The 20,556-nt window shown below is 37.7% G+C and overlaps 1 protein-coding gene across 22 annotated transcripts in view; it reads right to left on the bottom strand.

Moving 5' to 3' along the window:
* Positions 1-20,556, bottom strand: part of PLCB4 (phospholipase C beta 4) — a 220,632-nt gene that overhangs the window by 84,265 nt on the left and 115,811 nt on the right. For 15 of the 22 annotated variants that reach the window (XM_074913462.1, XM_074914048.1, XM_074913212.1 and 12 more), the window contains 4 exons: positions 10,964-11,064; positions 6,848-6,928; positions 6,476-6,535; positions 5,034-5,177 (listed from right to left, as the gene is read on the bottom strand). In XM_074913462.1, coding sequence (XP_074769563.1) covers positions 5,034-5,177; positions 6,476-6,535; positions 6,848-6,928; positions 10,964-11,047 — 369 coding nt within the window. In that variant the 5' untranslated portion in view covers positions 11,048-11,064. Of the gene's footprint in view, positions 1-5,033; positions 5,178-6,475; positions 6,536-6,847; positions 6,929-10,963; positions 11,065-13,615; positions 13,721-14,166; positions 14,201-20,556 lie in introns of those variants that run through there. The other 7 variants (XR_012634300.1, XM_074912811.1, XM_074912721.1 and 4 more) reach the window with 2 other exon arrangements.

The following is a 20,556-nucleotide window of genomic DNA, read 5'->3' as shown; positions in this document are numbered from 1 at the left end:
GCTTGAAGGGTGAGGAAACCCCAGGAGCCTAGAAGCATGTATCCCAAGGCTTCCCAAGAGAGCCATGGCCTGGCAGGATTGGATTGCCCTGCACTCTGCCCTCCTTCAGCGCTGCTGGGAACAGCAGATGTCCCTCTTCCCCAACGCAGATGGCTCACAAAGTCCTTTCTGTTCTATAAAAATTACCATACCTCTAACATTAAGACAGCAAAAGCAAGGAGACCAGACTAGTGACAGTGGAAAACCTATTCCCTGCCTTGCAGGATGCTGCTGTGAAAATTCTGTTACAAAGATAAAAGGGACTCTTCCGACTTTGAAGTATTTCATCAGGAAAGATGAGGCTCACACAAACACTCTGCATTAGGAATTGCCTGATGTGTTCAGACTGCTACCACCCTTCAAGTAAGCTTTCCACCCCAGAATGATTTGTCCAGCATTGGAGGGGTCTACTCTGAAAGAGGCTGGAAAACTACCTTTGGCTGCTTTTGCGTACAAACTAAGACAAACATTATGGAGCTTTACAAAGTGAAATTGGCCTCCTGGCTATGGAGAACCAATGCTGAAGTTTTCAATTTACGGATAATTCTGCAGTAGCGTAGCCAAGAAAGAACATGAGAAAGCAGAAAAGCAAGCAGCTTGAAAGCACAGACACTTAGCTGCAGGCTGGCTAGGATATGAAGATTTCTCTAGAGAACATGGAATTACATACTTGGCCCAGGGCTACTTGAACATGTGAAGTAGCAGTCATATATTTAAGACAGTCATAGTTTAGAAATGTCTATCACATAGGCTATGAGACATAAGCTGTATACTAACATAATGGGACACAGAGAACAGCAGTGAACTTCAAGTTCTGTTCAAGTATGTTCCACAGGTTTCTTGGAAAGTTTTGCTTTGAAACATCAAAAAAAGCCAAAGCTATTGGAAAACAGAACTTCTCTGTAATGTGACTGTAGCATATTTCTGTGGGAGACTTCTGCTACCTTCTAGTTGCTCTCTTTTGGGCTACTACTTAATAGCTTGCTTCATGGGAAAAAATAAAAAAAAAAAAAAAAATCAGGGTCAGAACTGAAACTGAGCTTTTTTGTAAGTCAAAAAGAGCCATGTAGTAGAAAGAGAAACAAAAATGATCAGCCTGAAGTGCTTCATCTTAGCAAAAACATGGTGGTCCATGTAAACATTTTAAACAAACAAATTTAAAAGTGGAAAATACCATCTCAGCTTTTCAGTTGGAAAGTTTAAGAATGTAAAAATTAATTGCTTTCAACTGCAGGCACCTTCAACACCATAATCTTATTAGCTGTATGATAAAGCTTGCATTTTACCCTTATGTTGTTTGTCAGCACATGAGTAATAAAGCGTTTCAGCATGTGCTATTTGTTCTGGTGCCTCACAGGTTAGCCATCAATGTGTGATTCACTGTCTCAGTGAGTATCACACCTGCAGAAAATACCTACTTTCTATCAAAACCAGCTATGCTAGTGTAAGAGGTTACTCCACTCTCCTTCCCACCCTGTCTCCCCTGTGGCTGCTCCCATCCCTACCTGCTGCCAGAGGAATGGTGTGCATCAGCACTTCCCAGAGCCAGGTTATCTTAAACACTGGTGTGAGCTTTGTCCCTACATCAGTGACATGAGCTTAATGCTATGGCTCTTCCTTGAAGCGAATCAGGAGTGTTCACATAAAGTCCTCTGCCAGAAGGGCAGTGGGAACAGCAGTTTCTGGCAGAAGGGCAAAAACTCTCAGCTGGAGAGATGGTCCTTCCCAATAACACTGCTGGATCTGGGAAAGAACAACTGTTACGACATGTAAAAAGAGCTGACAACTTAGGTTATATCTTTTAAATTAAACTCCTTAATGCATTGCCAAAGTGGATGAACAAAGACGACAAGAAATCCAGATTTTGCGCTGCTAAACTATGACAGCTTTATTGGATTTATGCCAACTTCAGATAGGAACCTACATGCCATGTGCTAAGGCCTCACATGAGCACTACATCACTTCTGCACTAAGGAAATTTGCCCCTAAATACTCAGTGGCCTTTTCAAATGTCCTAGACTGAGGAAAGCAGATTATCAGATTACTAGGTCACAGAAAGTCCATCTAGGAAGTAAAAAAAGAGAAAAATACACAGATATGCTCACACCTCTAATGTGCGTGGTTTTATTTTAGCTCACAGTAATTTATATAACCTGATTTAATCAGGATTCCAAACATTAGGTTTTAAATTCCACCTTTTACAGTCACTCTACTGCCACAGTGGAGTTGCTTTAGAAGTGGACCATGACAGCTGCTTGCAATCAGAGACAGAGTACACTCTATTTTGTGGTTGTTTTAAGAGTGGAAACAAAAACCAATTTCTCAGCTGAAAACACCAATAAAATTTAAGTAGATAGAATGTAAATACCAGAGTTGGAGCTTGGAGACAAGTGAGGAGATAATAAACATACTCTTGTTGTTGGAATAGCTATACTTGGAGCTCAGCGATCACTTTGCCAGACCTGCTGAGCACATCGCCACAAGAGGCAGAGAAATGTGGGGCTGCCCCAGTGCAGAGATGATGACAGATTACAGCCTGTGAGGAGCCCTGCCAGGAGAGGAGGGTTCACCACTGCCCACAGTGGGCAGCAGCTCTGTGCATGCCTCATTGCCACAGCTGGGGCACCCCTAAGGGACTGCCCCCACACTCTGCCCCCCCTCCCTGTCCTGTGGGGCCTGGCAGAATCTGCTTCCCACCAATACCACTCCTTACATGGGTAGTAGCCTCAAGAAGCCAGGAACTTGTATTAATTTTCTTCTTTGTCATGGTTACTCAGTTCCATTACAACTCAGCTTTCAGTGAGTAACCGTTACTTCTTTTCCAATTGTAAGTTGTTATCAACAGAAGCAGAGTACCTTTTTGCCCTCTTTCTGGACAGAAAGGTTCTGGGCTTTTGTATTTGGATCTGCCACTAAACTCCCTTGTTTTAAAGTATCCCAATCAGGTGCCAACAAATACTGACCTGGGTTTATCTGAGGAAGGGACAAAAGATCTACAGCAAGTAACGTTCGTCTTCCTCACAGCAATGGGGGGAAACAGCAGAAACCACTATAGATGCATCCCTTACACATATCTGGGCTGCTTAAACTACAGTCATTGCCTTTTCTTCTCTCCAAACTTGCCTCTGTCATTTCACAAGTGGGACTTACTCTTGAACATAGATTAAATCAAGGCCTATTTTAAAATGCAGTTAGCTGCTGCATAGCTACTTAATGCCACACAACGACTCACTTCTTCTAGAGGACATTTACTATGTCCCAGAAAAAGAGATGTCTTCTCATGAACAAAACAGGAAGAATTAAGCAGGAACACCTCTATGAGCAGACAACTCCCAGAAAATTTTATTTTAGCACAGAAGTATAGTAGCATGTTGATGGACTTAGAAAGGCCAGATTACTTCCCTTATGCCCATATCCCCAGTGAAAGCAACTTTGAAAGCTCTACACTGTGTTTGGTTTGATTTACTTTACCCTCTCCCTTGTGCCTCAAACATATCAAATCAGGTGGATCACCACTGTTGACAAGTTCTGGATATATATTTTGGTGGAAAAACTCCCAAACACAGGACTCTCGCATATATGGCCCTCTCAGAGCCTACCCATGAGCTGGCTGAAGTGTAACACACCATTTTGGGTAAGCATCTTCGTGGTTAAAGAAGCAGTAGATCTTTTAGATAGTATAATCTGCTCACCTGTTGTGACAGTCTATGTAACTGGCCAACATACTCCTCACAGACCAGCTAGTCTAATAGAATTTATTGAGATTTAAGGTGGCTAAGAAACTTAACTCCAACTTTCTGTTTTCAGAATAAATCAGACATGCCATTGGGTTAAATGCAAAAGTGAATGCTGCCAGCACATCCTTTTCTTTGCTTCTTAAATGTTTTAAAAACATAACTTTGGCATGTTATTTCACTGAAAGACTGATGAAAACACACATAGTAAAATCAGTTCAGTGTACCCATGTAAGCTAGACAAGTATTTCTCCTATCATGAAGTTTACTTGGTACTGCCAGTGTTTAATGAGGTATGGATCCAAGGCAATGAAAAATCAACCAGGTCTGCCAAGGGATTTAGTGATGCTGTATTCACCAAACAGATATTCAGCTTTAAAGAAGGGGGTTTAGCTGTTACTGATTGCTATTCAATGTTTATCTCACAGGTAAAACAGATTATACTACACCACAAGTACATACAATCAGAAAAGAAAAGCAAAAAAATAGGTACTTTTAAAATCCCTTGAACTTAAGCTAGTAGTGTACTATCAGTACTCTGGATCAAGTTTCTCAGAGCAGTTTATAGTTGACAGATCAAGTACCAGGCCTTGGTGGAGCCAAATAACTTGTATTGTGAACGCGATCTTAAGCTCTCAGGAAAGATGATGTATAAAAAAGCACCGTTGTTTTCTTAAGACTGTTCCGTGTCAACGGGAAACAGAAAAGAACCTGAGTACACTGGAATCCCCTTAATTGTAGAGGTTTTTATTTCCTGCCTTTGTTTTTTCAAATAATATGAACCACACAATACAATTAGGTTATCTCTGAACAAAATTTTGGAGGGCCGAGCTCCACGCACCAGAAAAATGAAAGTAATTGCACTTCCCTTCATTATCCCTGTGTGTGACAGATCCACTGCATAACTGTCACGTAGTCTGCCATACCAGCCCCACACAGAGACAACTAAATAGCTAAGGGAATGCTGTGTCCCATATTTAATGCTCTCCGTGTCTACTTCTGATAAACCACTGTGCATGCAGAGGCTGACAAAGTCACTATTTCCTTTCACCATGTCACGCAGACATGTTACAGAATGCTCCAAATGGAAGTTTGCTGTCCTTTTGCAGAGTGTGGCAGCAGACATTAGAACAGGTATTTCAGACAGACAAGCAGCCTGACTTACTCTAGAAAAACAACCAAGCACTGCTAAGGAGCTCTCCTCTTTTTTTTTCTTTTTTTTTTTTTTAAACTCCCACACACTGTTTAATTGTGAAATACCTTGGCTATTTCCGTGTTTTCCGCTACCATGAAAGTGAAGCTGATGTTCACCAGATCTGTGCCACTGCAAACGCACACTATCCGTCCTTCCAACTCATTTTCTGATTTTCCAACAGCCTCAAGTGCAGTTAGTATTTTGGGATCCTGTTAAACAGAATAAATAACTTGTTATATTCACAATACTTTTGTTATGATAAAGATGCATTGGCAACTCCATATATATTAACACCTTTAAATCTTTGTCAATCATCTTAAATGAGTACTTTCACTTAGAATTACTGTGTGCAAACCTGGAAATATATTCTAACAATAAGGAACATGATCAGAAGAACTCAGAAGTAAATGAGGTATTTTAAATATAGAGAGTTATATTAGAAATTACATATATTTTCATCACAAAAAAAGAAAAATTCCAAGGACTGGAAATAGAGGAACAGTATTAATCTCTAAGTAAATTATTCCAATCTAGTTAAGTGCATAGTTATTGGGAGTTATGATCTGTGTGACTTTTTGGCTGCTTCTTAACGACACATTGTACAAGCTGGTATCTCTGCTGAGGGCTATAGATTTAATGGGCATAAAGAGCAAATTACCTATGTAAAGACAGAGGTGAAGTCTGAAGCATATTGGTATAGTTGTCAGCACATAAAACATGGGGTTGTCTGCACTACCACTTCTCATGCCCCTTCTCTATGGGGCAAAGATTTTAGTCTATGGATTCCCAAGAGAACTACTAAGAGATAGTTATCTACAGTTAACACAGAAACACTTAACACGTGAAAGGGGAAATGCAGATGTGTTAACGGGTATCTTGCTTCACAACAAATTTAACTAGAGGCCTGGAGGAGGGAGGCCCACAAATCACTTCAGAAAATGCTATATATTCCGTCTGAAGAAAACCACTGAAAATACTTCCAAAGTTTTGGTTTCTCCAGAACTCCTAAGCTAGTACTTCTGTTGATATTCTTCAAAATGGCAGTGACCAGCTGCCCTCTCTGACCACCTAACTGTACAAAGAGGGACACAAACAAAACTTTCTACGTTTTATGTCAATGGAGCAAAAAGATACAACAAATTTTAAACAGATGGGAACAAATTTTGGAATATGAAACATTTTCTTCCAGATCCCTAAAAGAAGTATCACAATACACTGTTACAAAATAATTAAAAACTCCTAATACATACTCTTAATGTCTCTTCTTCAGCTTTTACCACATCCTGAAAGATGAGCACTGTACTACATCAGCAAGACCAGATGACAGAACCTTCCCACTGTAATCACACCAAATTACTTGACTTTAAAACTTAAAATTTTAGACTGTGATTGCAAAATAAAAGCTGCATTGCTGGTATTTTTTAAAGAAATAAGCTGCATTCTGCATTTCACCTTCAGTTTAAATATTCTTTGTTTAAATGAATAGTATAAACCGACTATAGAGTACCTTTGGTACAGCTCCAAAACGAACACTGTTGATCAGGGAGCATTCTAATACCTGTCCTTCCTGAAATGGCAAAAAGAAAAAAAGGTACAAGTTCAAAGGTCTGTTGACACATGGCTCCATTAGGAATTGCAGGAAAAAGAAACAATGAAGCTTATTTGCCAACACTGTTAATTTAACACTAAACAGTATATTTCCCTTTTATATCAGTTAATTCCCTCCTAAATATTTCACTTCTGTCAATCCTAAAAGAATGGCGCAAAGACTAGTTTTGTAACTAAACAAACATAATATTTTAGATTTTTAAAAACTAGTCAGAATATAAACCAAGTGCAATAATATCTAATATGTAGTCCTGACATAATTGTAATATACCTTTCCTTCACTTTTCCAGCTCAGAAAAAAGCCAAATTCATCCACTTGGAAGAGACAGCTGCTTTCAAAGACAAAAGATTCCTATAGAAAAGAAAATACAGACCATTATTTTAGTCACTTTGACAAATGTCATAATTTATTGTTCAAAAGTAAAAGATTGTTACATTTCTCCCCAAATATCTTCCTGGAGAATTTGCTATTCCCAAAGCAATCAAAATGAAGGAGGCAGGCTTTAAAAAAAAAAAAAAGAAGATCATTTTTAATGATTTATCTTTTTGCTGCCATTTGAGACATTGGGATGCACTTAATTAACATTTTCCTAGTCCTTTGCAGCTATGAAAACTTGTTTCATTTAATAAAAGCAGTGATTCTTACCTAATCAAAACCTTTAATGAAATAGAACTGAAAATTAAATGCTTCAAACTATGTAAAGATTAAAAATATGTAACTTGCCAGTACTAGCTTCAGGACCAAATGACCACATTTCATTTTTACATTCAGAATTTAGGAAGCACTTTTCTGTTAAATTGTGACAGTATACATGCTGCGAGCATTTTGTAGCCAAGCGTATCTAGAAAGTAGAGTTTGAAGTATATTGATTTGTATAGAAATCAGGAAAGAATGGCATAGCAAAGAGACTAGACAAGGGAAAAAATCAGATTATCTGAATTAAAAAAGAAATTTCCTCCACACACCTCCAGCCTCAATTAACACATCATAAATTAAGCTAAAATGCAGGATAACACTGCAGAAGCAATCACATTTTAAAGAAAAAAGAGGATCCAGGACTTCCTGACTTCCTTAATTGAAAACCAGCAAACATGTGTGCAGGCTACAGCACTGCTTACTGTTTCAGAGATCAATGCTTTGTTCTGTGTTAAAGGCCGAGGTGCCTTTCTGAAATGGCACATCCTCTCCTGTGCATATAGCGAGGGCAGAAAGCACATGAATATACAAAACAGGACAATTTGAATTTAGATAACAAAACCAGGTAAAAACTCCAATGCCCTCAATCCCTGGAGCATGCTGGTGAGTCACCAAGTCTGCCCAGGTCAGTTTGTTCTCAGTGGGTTACTCTGGGCAGCCCCCCAGCCTGACCCACGATACAGGACATCAACGGGCAGCCACAAGTGCCTTTTCAGCCTCTGCCATGGAACAAGGGCATCGAGTGAGCTAAGGAATGGTCACATTCCAGTCAGGTCTTATCCTGACTTGACACAGGGTGTGAAGGCAAACAAAATTGTGGATCCATGGTTGGGTAATGACCTTGAGCCGTCCTAGCTGGTCACAAGGTGATACACTATGTTTGGGATAACTGCTCCTTTACCCTGGACACATTATTGAATGGTGTCTACCACTTCTGGACAACATTTTAGGTTCTCAGATGAGATTTGCAGACTTAATGACAGACACACTGCAGTTTTCCATCCAAGTAGCAAACAACTATGTTAGTTTTACAGGCAAGGGAGCTGAGACAGAAAGTATAAAGTTGCTGCAGTTCAGTCTGAGCCAACACCACTATACATGAGTTTCCAGCATGCACTGCTCTGCCCATCTTTCTTCACCATAACTTTTATTTTCCTGCCTTCACCCTAGCACTCATCCCTCATGAAATTCATTTGTTGGCAGACACCTCAGATTTACTAGTTTTACAGCCCTTGGAGTCTTGCTTCATATAAAAAAATGCAGCTAGCTACCAATCAAAATGAGTGTCTCTTGTATTTCCCAGAAAGGTTACTCACACAGTAAAAGGCAGGCAATTTTTTTGTCGTTTATTGTGTCTCCATCTATCAAAAAGCTCTTGATGTACCAAAAATGTTGTTTGCACAAAGGTGTCTATGTAAACTGTACTCATGTTGACGATCCACCCCAACCTTGACTCCATTCATCAAATTATTTTTTCTGCAATTTCTTGTCTTGTATGGCAAAAAAAGCACCAAGCATCAGACCACGTAGACGCAACATGACCAAAAAGATTTCTGTCTGATTTTTATTTCCCATATTCTGTTGGGAGAACCCTGTTCTAGACTCAGATTTTTCAGCAGTCAAACATGATAATGTCTGGCTTAAAAATATATTTCCGTAAATTTGTAATCCTTCCAGTTAAGGGACTCATCTATCAGCAAAAGATGGACCGAGACACTGCTCCGCATGACAACGACCCAGATTTTTCTCAACACTCAATGAAACTTGGGCACAGAGAAGACCTCTCATGCTGAACTAGAGCTGATCAGTCAACTCAGGCCCTGTACCAGGATTCCTGAGCCCTGGTTCTGCACTGGCCTGCTGTATCACCTTAGTTCACTTCCCACTTCTCTTTTCCCCAGTATGACCTTTCCTGTTAGGGTGGGGAACTAAGCACAGAATTTCCATGAAAATTAGAAGCCCAGATCTGAAACATTTTTCTTGAAAATTGCAAAGCCTATAGTACAGGGATTGGATCTTGCTATGTTTGCACAGCATTTCTAAAACAAGGATCTCTCTCTTGGGTAAACTATCTAGTCACTACCACGATACAAATAAATAATAGCCTACATAGATCATAAATCTGATAATATCAGCCACACTATCAAGTGCTCACTGTTTGCAGGCTACAATTCTTAACTTCTGAGCCACTGTTTTTTTTATAGCCTTTGATGATTCCTGTAAAATTGCAGATAAAAATATACAGTTAGTTACCTAAAAAGCCTTTTCATGTTTCCAAAAGAGTCTCCTTCAAGAATACAAACCAGGCTTCCAACTGTACCAAAGCAAACTTTGAGTGAACTGTACTAAAACTTGCAGCAAGCAATGCAGCTAGAGAATATCACATGGATGGACAACATTTTGCTCCACAGCTGGCAAGCAGGACCCCCTTTCTACAAGGTTTTGGAAGGCAATAAATAAAGATGCAAGGAGCAAGACTCCTGGTGATACCATCTCACTCCACATCTGCCCAGCATTAACTAGTCTTGCACAGGTGCCTGCAGGATACATTGACCTACAGCACAAAGGCGTTACTCCCTATCACTACATCAAGGACCCAAGTGCCTCACTGAGTATTCTTGATCCCACATCAAAATTTGAGCACTTAAACTCTTTTCTGTATCTGCCCATTCTCTGTTTCCCATCTAAGGCGCAAGAGAACAACCACGGGCCATACATCCTCACTTGGATCCTCACAGGCTGAGTTTCTGAAGCAATATTTGCTGAAGAAAAATAAAGCTTTTATGAACCTCCTTTCTAAGGAATTCAATGTTCACCAGTATCTTCTCAGTTTACCTGTCCCTGAAACTGGAAATACAGGGTAAAACAACTATCCCTATCTTGGCAGGCCTCATGATAAAAAATACCTTTTAGTTACATTTCAAAAGATAAGAGGAAAATACTAATATCCCTGAAGGCACTTACTGAGATACCTTCAACTTTTAGAGATTTCCTGTCCAAACAAGATTAAAAATAGTTGCTGATAAAATTATTCTCACAGGCATATCAATGTTGAGTATAAGGTAAATGTCTCAGTTCACTTTATTTTGTCTCTCCGTGCAAAACGTCCTGTTTTGCATTTCTTTAATAAATTTGGATTAAAGCACAGCTGAAAGCAGGATCATAGTAATCATATTTCAGATATGTTCAGAGTACAGGCTGATCTTCTAAAGTAGATAAAACCACTTCAGATCTCAAATGATGCATTTGAATCAGAATATAAATGCTTTATGTTCTCTTACTTCCCTTGTGAGATCCAGGTCCTCAATTTCTATATAAAAAAAGACATATCCCCCCCTCCATTTGATAGATTACAAAAAAATGAAAGGATTCCCTTTGTTCAGTAATGTGCTTTATGAATAATCTGCAAAGATGAGACCTTTATGCACATTACAGATGTTTTGATCCAAATCTCCCCTTTACTTCCTCAGGGCTTATTTCAAATCAGAGGGATTAAATATACTTTTAAAGCTATTTCTTGTAAAAGCAAAAATCTGTATAGCAATAAAGTGTATTGATATTTCCTCCACCCACACATTTCTAGAGTTATATGAAAGTTTATTTGTGTACAATGAAAGCAAAACATGAAATACTCTGTAACATGTACATATTTAGAAGGGAATAGCAAATGAAATGCAACTGGCCTCTTACCTCTTCGTATCTATCAAACACAGCTCCATCTTGCATAAAAGAGGGAACTGGCTTCTGCCAGTTAAATTCATAAGGTTTTGCCATGATTATAGAACAAAAACCTGAAATAGAATGAAAAAGCAGAGTTCAATTACTGCCTTTAAAAGGAGTATTTCAAAGTCTCAAGCAGGAAAAAAAAAGTGACTTTTAGCTTTTCCTTTCACACAGAAGTCTTAAAAAGTCACAGTGCATTTCCAAACCAAGAGTTTTCCTCATGAAAGTATTTTTGTTTCGTAACTTTAAAAATGAAAAACACTTGTAAAATGTGTGTCTGAACTTAATTATTTGAAAAAACACTTGCACTGTAACATTGCTTTAGCTTAAATATCTGCTACATCACTTCCGGAGTATAATGAGGCTGGGATTAATGCAGCCCTAGGTGACACAGAATACCACAACCTGTAATATACGCGACTGCTTCTTTTTTTACAGGAAAACGTCAGATCCTACATAAACAGATATATATATATATATTAACATTCTAAGTAGTATACTACACAGGTAAAGCACATTTTCCCTTTGTGTTTTGTTTTAATATAAATAGATTTTGAAATACAAGTCCTGGGTATTTTCAGTGGTACTTTATATATAATTCAAGACATGTATAATACATAGGTCAAAATTCATAGGGAATTTAGGGCATTAAATAAAATTTAATTTAATATAGGGCATTAAATAAAATTAGCTAGTAGCATTGTGCATTTCTGCAAGTGTAGGAACATGAACAAAACTGTTAATTTAGAATACAGTACAGAAGTCATAACATATGGGCCTTACAATAAAGACTAACAAATTATTCAGTATGCTTTCCAACAGCTTGATGTCTTCTAGGTTACACTGCTTTACACCAGAAAATAGCCTAACTACCCACTCTGAAATACTGAAGTTCATTTTAGCTGAAATGCAGATTCATTGTTCCTGCTTACTAATGCCATCTAGGACACACAGTATCTTGGTAATTCCTTTATACACTGTACCAGAAAGTCTTGCCTGAGAGGGAACACACCTGGCAGTAGCAAGATAAGACTGGCTCACAGATGTCAGCAAATCATTCTGTGAGTCGGTATATTGAGGATGAATACCGCACACAGTCACGACAGTCTGAGCTCAGACACTACTGCCTGTCTCACAGGCGAACAGCACCTTACCCTGTTCTTGTCTGCTTGCCCTCACCCTCCTCTGACAACTGACAATGTCCACCTGCTACTGATGCTCTAGTAGCACGGTACAGGGCAAAGTGTAACCAGTACAGCTCTTACTCCACTACAGTGCAGGTACTCAGCCCAGGCAAAGTTTGTCTGAGACAAATAAAAAGCATACATAAAATTCAAGGGAGAGCATGATAGTCTGTGTAATCTATGCTATGCAAATCATCTTTGCAGTGTTCATATATGCCAAAATGGCAGAGCATACTAAAATATGACCAGTTAGGTAACAATACTTCAACAGTGTTCTTAGACAGAAAACTCTACTTTGACTAAACTTTAAACCCAGAACAGATGAAACTGTTTAAGAAAAAATTAAGAATGTTGCGGCATTCTCCTTCTCTCTTGTTTTCATTTGTATCAAAAATGTTATAACAAGAAAAGGAGCAAGAACAAAATAACCCAGAGGATACTGTTAAAAGACTCTGTCCAACATCAGCTTTCACAACTATTTTTGATAGTTTTCTACCGAAAAAAATATTCTTACTACTGAAAAAATGTAAAATACATTTTGATGCTTCCCATCTCTATCTCTTGCCTTTTTTTGGTCATCAATACAGAAATATTAAAAATACATATCACTTTTCCAAAGCCTTAGGAATAAAATAGACAAATTCATTCTCTATAACTATGAAAAAAATACAATTTGTCATTTTTCTATATCACCATATCACCATTAAGTCTTCACTTTTGTTGAAAATGGGATGAAAACTCAAAACAACATATCTGTACTCTCCAAACAAAAAAAAAAAAAAAAAAAAAAAAAAGAGGCTAAACAATATTTAAGGCTACTTATCTGTACTTTTTTCCCCTGAATAAGAGATTATTTCAACCAAATAGAGGACAAGGAACTAGGGCCAAGAAGTGATCAGTTACATTTAGTATCTTAGCGAAAGCTCACTTTTCTTTTTGCCAGACCTTGTGCTTTTTCTATGTAAAAGAGTAATAATATCTTCCTCATGAGGACCACGAGATATTTTGAGATCCTTTCAGGCAACATGCCAAATTATTGAATTTTTATTGTTTTTTAAAAATACACTTATAATTTCAGTGTCTCTTCCAGCTTAGATCATCTTAGAGCTGCTTTCTGCTCATTCCACAGAGGAAGCTGTGTAATAAGACAGCCATCCCATTGCAGTAGCAGGATGGCATCTTGTTCTATACAGCTCACAGACTTCAAACAGTAGCTCAGTATAATCACAACACCTTGAAAACTTAGTGCTTGTTCTTAGAGCAAAGCTACATTTCAGAAAGCTGTTTTCTGACTTCACAGGTTTTGTTAATGGCAAAGTTGAAACCAGAACCAACACACACACACCACACACACCCCCCCCCCACTATACAACAAATCCTTAAAAGTCTTGGAAAAACCGCTCTCAGATCTAAAGGAAACTTAAAACATACACACCTGAAGTGATAAACACTCCATTTTTATGGCACATCGGCCATTCCCATATCTGTTTAAATGACTTTTGCTGTCAGAATGTTCCCAAGAAGAAAAGTTACTTCAAATTCATGCAGCAATACATGCTGCCAGCATGTGAAGTCCTTGTGGGAAAAGCAGATGCATTCTGTACAAAACATAAGAAATGTGATGACACTTCTAAGACTGTGAAGAGTACTCTTTCACAGTCCTTAGCCTATATAAATGGCCTTTACCCTTTTTTACTGACACTGAACCGCAGACAGACCCAGATTTAAAAACCTGTAAGCTCTGCAACTGCTCTGAACTCCTGTGTAAGACAGGTCATAACATTCCATCCAGCATTTGGCACTCTGAATCCTGGATGTAAAGAGTGCTTGAACAGACACTTATCTTTCAGAAAGACTAATTATCATAGCACTACTAACATGCATTTTGTTACCAATTTGAATTTTGAGTTCATCATCTAATCACAGAAATACAGCTCCATAAAAATCCCTCCCTTACAGATATCTTCTCCTTGCCCGGGTACTCACACAGTATGATGAAGTTGTCTCATTACTTCATTGCTGATAAATTAAAGAGATCGAGCTCTTCAGGTTCTGCTGCAATGCACATTTTTCAAACCTGGGAGTCAGTCTGAGCCCTCTCCACTTTTCCATCTGCCCTTCTGAAGTGAGGGGTTTGGACCAGGACACAGTAGCCCAGCCCAGCCCTCTGCCATACAAACGAGAATTACAGTCTTCTTATTTGCATAACCTTGCATTTAGCTGCAAGAAAACATGCTTGATTGCTCATAATTTATCAAGCAATCAAGTTGTCTCGGGGACTCAAGCTCATTGTTATTTACCATCTTACCAATCTCTTCTCTAGCTCTGCTCTCTCACAGGTCAATACAGTTTACAGATGAACTGAGACAGATGAAGTGTGAGGGAAAGATGGCTTGAGTACATGTAGCAAGGAGTCAGATGAATTGTAACAAACAAGATTTTTAAGCCATATGCTTTGGCAGCTGTGCAGAAGGTGAAGAAAATTCTCTCTGCCTTTAGAAAAAGCTCTTTTCAGTCCCTCACATTTCTTACACTCCTCTCAAAAATCCATTCTTCCATAACCCTGTTAAGTTTTTAAGATCACCAAAATAAAATACAATACTTCCCTGTCACTCTTTGGACCTCAGTTAATCTTCATCAATTTTTAAGCTGTTCAAAGAAAGTGAAAAATAAAAACCCCACCCACCTCCAAACCCAAACAAACATGACATTCTAACATTCATACAGTTGCAAATACGTGCATGCATATGCCCTCACTATGATGAGAATCAAGAATTACTGTCTTTAAAAAAACTTTAAAAGAATGAAATGTGTGAAGATTCCACTGGGAGAGATAGAAGATTTAGGAACTAAATTTAAAGATAGCAAAATTTTAATTTTAAATCTTTTAAACAGCCTTTAAAATTAAACCCAAAATCTTCTCACTGATTTAGGGTTCTTAAAAGTATAAAACTGCCTCTGAAAAACTTTTGATCACATAAGCAGAAAGAGCACTCATATAAAATACACCTCAAGACTTAATCAGTGACCACAAGGGAGAAGTAGGTGAAGTCTCTCAAGTGCAGTAGTTAAATGCCTTATGAGTTTTCTCCTTTTCATTCAACACCAATTTCTGCCTGAAGAAATTATTTGAATCACATCAAAAAAGCACCTTTTGATTCACCCAGAGTACCCAAAGAGCAAAGACACAAAATTAATCATAACAGCATTATTTAACACAAAATTCTTTCTCATTTTTGTAAGCTTGGCTGTATTAAATTAAATCTGGGGTGTAGGGACTATATAACCTGGGTTTTTTCATTCTTTGACCAAAAGAAGGACAAGGTGTGGCTGAACAGGAGGAGGAAGGGATTCTGTTAATACAAAGCAGACAAATGTTTGGGGAAAGAGGTGATAATCTAAACTAACCCACAGGGCTGACTAGCATGATGGATAGGATACTCCTTGGATCCCATAAACATCCTGTCAATGTTGAGACACTGTTGGAAAGGACAGCAGTATTCCTTAGAGCTGATCCCCCCAGTCTAAAACACAGTAACTCACAATTTCCGCAGATTGCTTAGCCCTGAATATTAGAACAATACTTGTGCTTTTTTTTTAGTAATTATTATTTTTGTCTCTGGAATGAATCACTATTTGCTGTGTGAAAAGCGAGGAGACTCCAGATTCTGTGTTTGCCATTTCACCACTTACCTCTTTGAATCACACCACCTAAACTCGTACCAGTTACTGCCTGCGTGGGTTTCAAGGGTGAAGTATAAACACCCACAGAACACTATGCTGAGTTTAGCAATCTTGCCCAGGTATGTATATTTTTCTTACAGATACAAAGAAGCAATTTTTAAAAAAATGAAAATCTAATATATTTCCCGCTCTTTTCCTCCTTGAAGTACACATATCCTTCACTACCTCTTTGGTAAACAAGGTTCTTCATAACAAAGACACCTGGATCTACATCAGCAGACCTTGCTAATTTTTTTGTTTGGTTTTGGTTTTTTTATGGAGTTCATCCCATTCCAGAAAGTCTACCTGCAGCATTTTAGACTAGAGTGAGAAAGTAGCTGTTCAAGGCTAAACAGGCAGCACAACACTGAAATTCTTATAGAAATGCCTCCTTCATTTTTTAACAAGGCTCTGAAATACTTTCATATTCAAATACTAAAATTGTTTTCAAGAGATTTACAGGAAGAAATTACACATCTTCATACATTTACTCCTCAGCGTCAAATTTATTTGGCTGTAAATGTACCTGCATTACCATATGCAAAATGCAGAGACGGTGGGTTTTAAACACAAAATTTCAGTTTCTACACTAGAACTCAAAATTCAGAATAGGTTTTAAGAAAGTTTAGAAAATGAAAGCCGCTACAGCGTGAGTCCTATGTAAAAAGAAATGGTGAGAGCCACACTACTGAATTTCTGCAGTATCCATACTATACCATAAAGCAATTCCAAGATTTCACAGCTCTACAGACTTCCATAATCAAATTCTGCTGGTTTTGGGTTTTTTAAAAAAAGAAAGCTTTTTCAGCAAGTTACTTTTAAATGCATTATTGCCACAGCTAATGCAAGCAACTTAAAACAGCTCTCCCAAAAACAAGGTCCAGAAGCAACCAAAGATACACAACAGAGCTCAGGCGCCTGAACGTGTATTGTGTAGTAATGGTCTCATTTCCATTTTGTCTCATTTTCCATTTCGTTTTAATTGCTGGAATGCATTGGCATGCAGGGGCAGCTAAGAGGTTAGACTAAAACAAGAAGTGGCCTGTTCTTAACCAACCTCTTCTTCAGCATTTCACACAACTTCTGTGACGCTGCCCAATGCAGAGCTCTGTTTTAAGCTAAGAAATGAGTGTATCTGTTGCTGACAGCAGAAAACGATGATTGCTTATGCCATAGTGCTAAAAATAAGACAGTCTTGCCTTAACTTAAGGTCTGAACTGTGGTTCAGTCATCACCTCTGATGACAGCCATTATTTCTAACAAGTAGAATTCCCAGGGTTGACCATAAGACCCAAACATGACCTCCCTGCTTCCTTAGATGATTTTCTTTTTGTCCTAAGGCCTTCCTGATTTGTTAATATCTACAGTTTTTCCCAGCCTTCCCATTCATTCTAAAATTCTCATTATCTGCCACAAGTGCTTACCACCCATCCTTTTGGGGGGAGGGGTTGGTGGGGGGTGGTCATTCCCCTTTCTGAGACACAAATGGTACGTAAAGAGTCATAATGGTTATAAATGAACTTATTCTGGTATGTTTGCAACAGTATAAGACTGTGTTCTAGCAATTAGAAATATATTCAAATCAAGCCATTAAGAAAAGTTCCTCAGTCACATGTTTCACTCAGGTTTAATCCCTCACAAGCTCCTAAATTAATTGATTTAATGGGAGCCTGCCGATCAGAGACTGAGGCAAAAAATTAGGAGTACATATCAGCTTGGCTTACCCAGCGCAGACCAACAACTTAACCCTGCACATACACACTAACCTCATAAAAAACTCCTAAACAAGTGTTTACAGTAGCATCAGGAATATTTCAGAAAAAAGAACATTTCCAAATTCTCTAAGTGAACGGACTTCCACAGAAGTCACTGCAAACTCAAAGTTCATTAATTCTCAAATATAAATGTGAAACAACAGATATTATATATTCAATAGACTCAATGCAAGAAATAGACCATTTATTTCTTATGAATTATATAAATTTTTATGTTGTAAAGAATAAAAAGTATGAATTATGGTCATAATGTTAAAAGACAACTTTATCTGGCTAATACTAACACAGAATCAGCAGAAAAATCCAACCTGATAAATGCTTATATGCAATGGAGTAACAACCAAATTCCGCCCCCCCCCCCCAAGAGAAAACAAAACAACAACAGTAACAACAAAACCATCTCATTTTGTCACCTGCTCAAATACTAATCCTACTGATCATGTGGCCTCTTTCATCAGTGGAGCTGAATCATTTGAACCTAAATTAAGGGCCTTTCTTTCCACTTTAAGGAGCCTAAATTTGATGGCATGAACATCACTCCACTGAAAAACAGAAAGATGACTAACCCATCTCATCCCCAGAAGAAATACTTGTAGTCCTGACAAGGCAAATTATTTCTATGCTCAGCAGCAACACAGAGTCACTTGAGCCAATTTTCACTTCTGAATTGATTCAAATTGATCACTGAAAAAATCTGGATTCATCACATCGCTTCTGAAAGGATTGAGATTGGTCTCTGTGTGCCAACATTGTAAACTAACGCTGTTATCTTCACTTGCTGACCGAAATGAGACTTTAGATAGGTGCCACTTGAAATGCCTGGAAAAACAAAAGCAACTTGGCAATTTCAACAGCAAATTGTTAAAATAAAAAGGTAATTTTTTACTCACAGTCCACAAGGAAACTCTTACAGCAGTAATAGGAGCTTATCTATACATATACCTACGAAGAGTATGATTTAAATAGTAAGCCAAAATGCAGAGCTATCACAAGTGGAAGTTAGTAAATAAGCGTTAAAAATTAATTAACCATGCATACAAAACTATAAACTTTGCTGATTAAGTTGTTCTTTCCTGCTAGTGATAGAAAATATGGTGTTCACGTTTTCAATTTCATAACAGTAAAGGCAAAAGGCATGGATCTTCCCAAGGGATGACTTCAGGGGAGGACCTGCTCATAATGCTGTTAACTGTACAGCAAATTTAGCAGTCTGACTCATGAAAAAATACAATAAATGGCAATTTATGTTAATTTACACATATTATTCGTATGATCTAACAGTAACTTTTTGCTTTTAACCTGTCAAATGAACTTCATTTTGTAACATGAGTCTATGAAGAACCTTTCCTGAGAACTTTCCCTGTTTTGTCTCATTCCAGTAATAAACATTAACCATATATAAAACTGTCTAAAAATGGGGAAGATGTGAAAAAAGTTATCTTTTGTTAAGCGGAAGTGTTAAAGGCATTCAAGATTTATTTTTAGTATAATATCAAGCATCCCCAAGCCATCTCCTCCCCAGGTGGTAACAGAGAACAAACTGGACTTTGACAAACACAATGGTTTGTGTAATAGTCGTCAAGATCATCTCTGAATTGCTATAGCATGTGATGTATGTAAATAATGTATCTTGATTTAACCAGCAATGACTTTTATTAAGTTTAATTACTTCACTCTCTGGCTTTCAACTGAAGACAGTGTTAAAACAAAGGCTACTTCGTGGAATAATATTAAAAAAAAAAAAAAAAAAAATCACAAAATCGCAAACATGTAGCACTTGCAAAAACATCAAGTATTTTCTGAATTACTTAAGTCCAAATTCTCTCTTTACAGTCTTGTAAAATCTGACACCTTATATAATTATAGCAATGAGCCTAAAGGAAAAGGGACTTGTCAGATGTATTAAAAAAACAGTCTTTAATACGCTCTTTGGACAATTAATACCATACTTAATTTCTACTGTTGTTTAATCTGGAGCTGTCAGACAACACATCTTTTAAGCCAGTGAGCAGTGTTTCTCCCTTTTAGGTACACCTGTATGAAGTATTTGTGTCAATTATTTTAATTAAAATCATAAGAAATTCTGACACTTAGAACTTCAGTTTCTTCTTTTTAGCCTCCTTCTAGGGCTTAGTGCTCTAAAAGATCTCAAGCAGAAGTAATTCCTGCACTTTAATGTGGTAGGAAGACATAAAATTTAATTGAAATTAAAATCCTAAGAAGAATTCAGGTGTGAGTACAGATAAACACCAAATAACCTTAAGTGAGCATCATTCCTGTTATGAATGCAAGAGTTCAGGGATCCTAGGACATAAAACAATTGCAAAACTAAGACCAAATTATTAACTACAATTATCATAGAAAAAGCAACGCAAGCTTCCGAACCAGACTAATATCAGCAGTCTTTCATTTTTAAGTGCAAGGAAAAGTTTTGGAAATAATATAAGCTAGTACCTCAAGCAAAAATAAAACAAATTACAAATATCAGCTGCTCCATGACCGTGTCCTGAGGACACAGTTGTCTGTTTCCAAACAATGACACAGACTCAGGCCTTGTATTAATAAAATGTAATGAAAGGTCAAGATCACATTTTTGTAATAGCTTCTAAATCTCTGTGTGTTTGAAATAACCCCTTCTATGGTCAGGTACTTTAGTTCAAACCAAACTCTAATAAAAGTTGCGACATGACTTAAATAGGAGTTTGTTCAAAATATACAAATATTATAAAAACTAATAAGCTGTGAGGAACATAGATATTACTTTAAATTATAAAATTAGGAAAGCAGACATTAGGACATTATAATTTGCAGGGTTCAAGTCCAACCAGTCTTCTAGATTTCTGAGAAAACAGGAGCAAGCCACGTTGCTGGCTTCAAA

The sequence above is a fragment of the Athene noctua genome, chromosome 1 (genome assembly GCF_965140245.1).
Source record: "Athene noctua chromosome 1, bAthNoc1.hap1.1, whole genome shotgun sequence".
Taxonomy (NCBI): domain Eukaryota; kingdom Metazoa; phylum Chordata; class Aves; order Strigiformes; family Strigidae; genus Athene; species Athene noctua.
The sequence above is the reverse complement of the archived record's forward strand: the minus strand, read 5'-3'. Positions and strand labels throughout refer to the sequence as shown.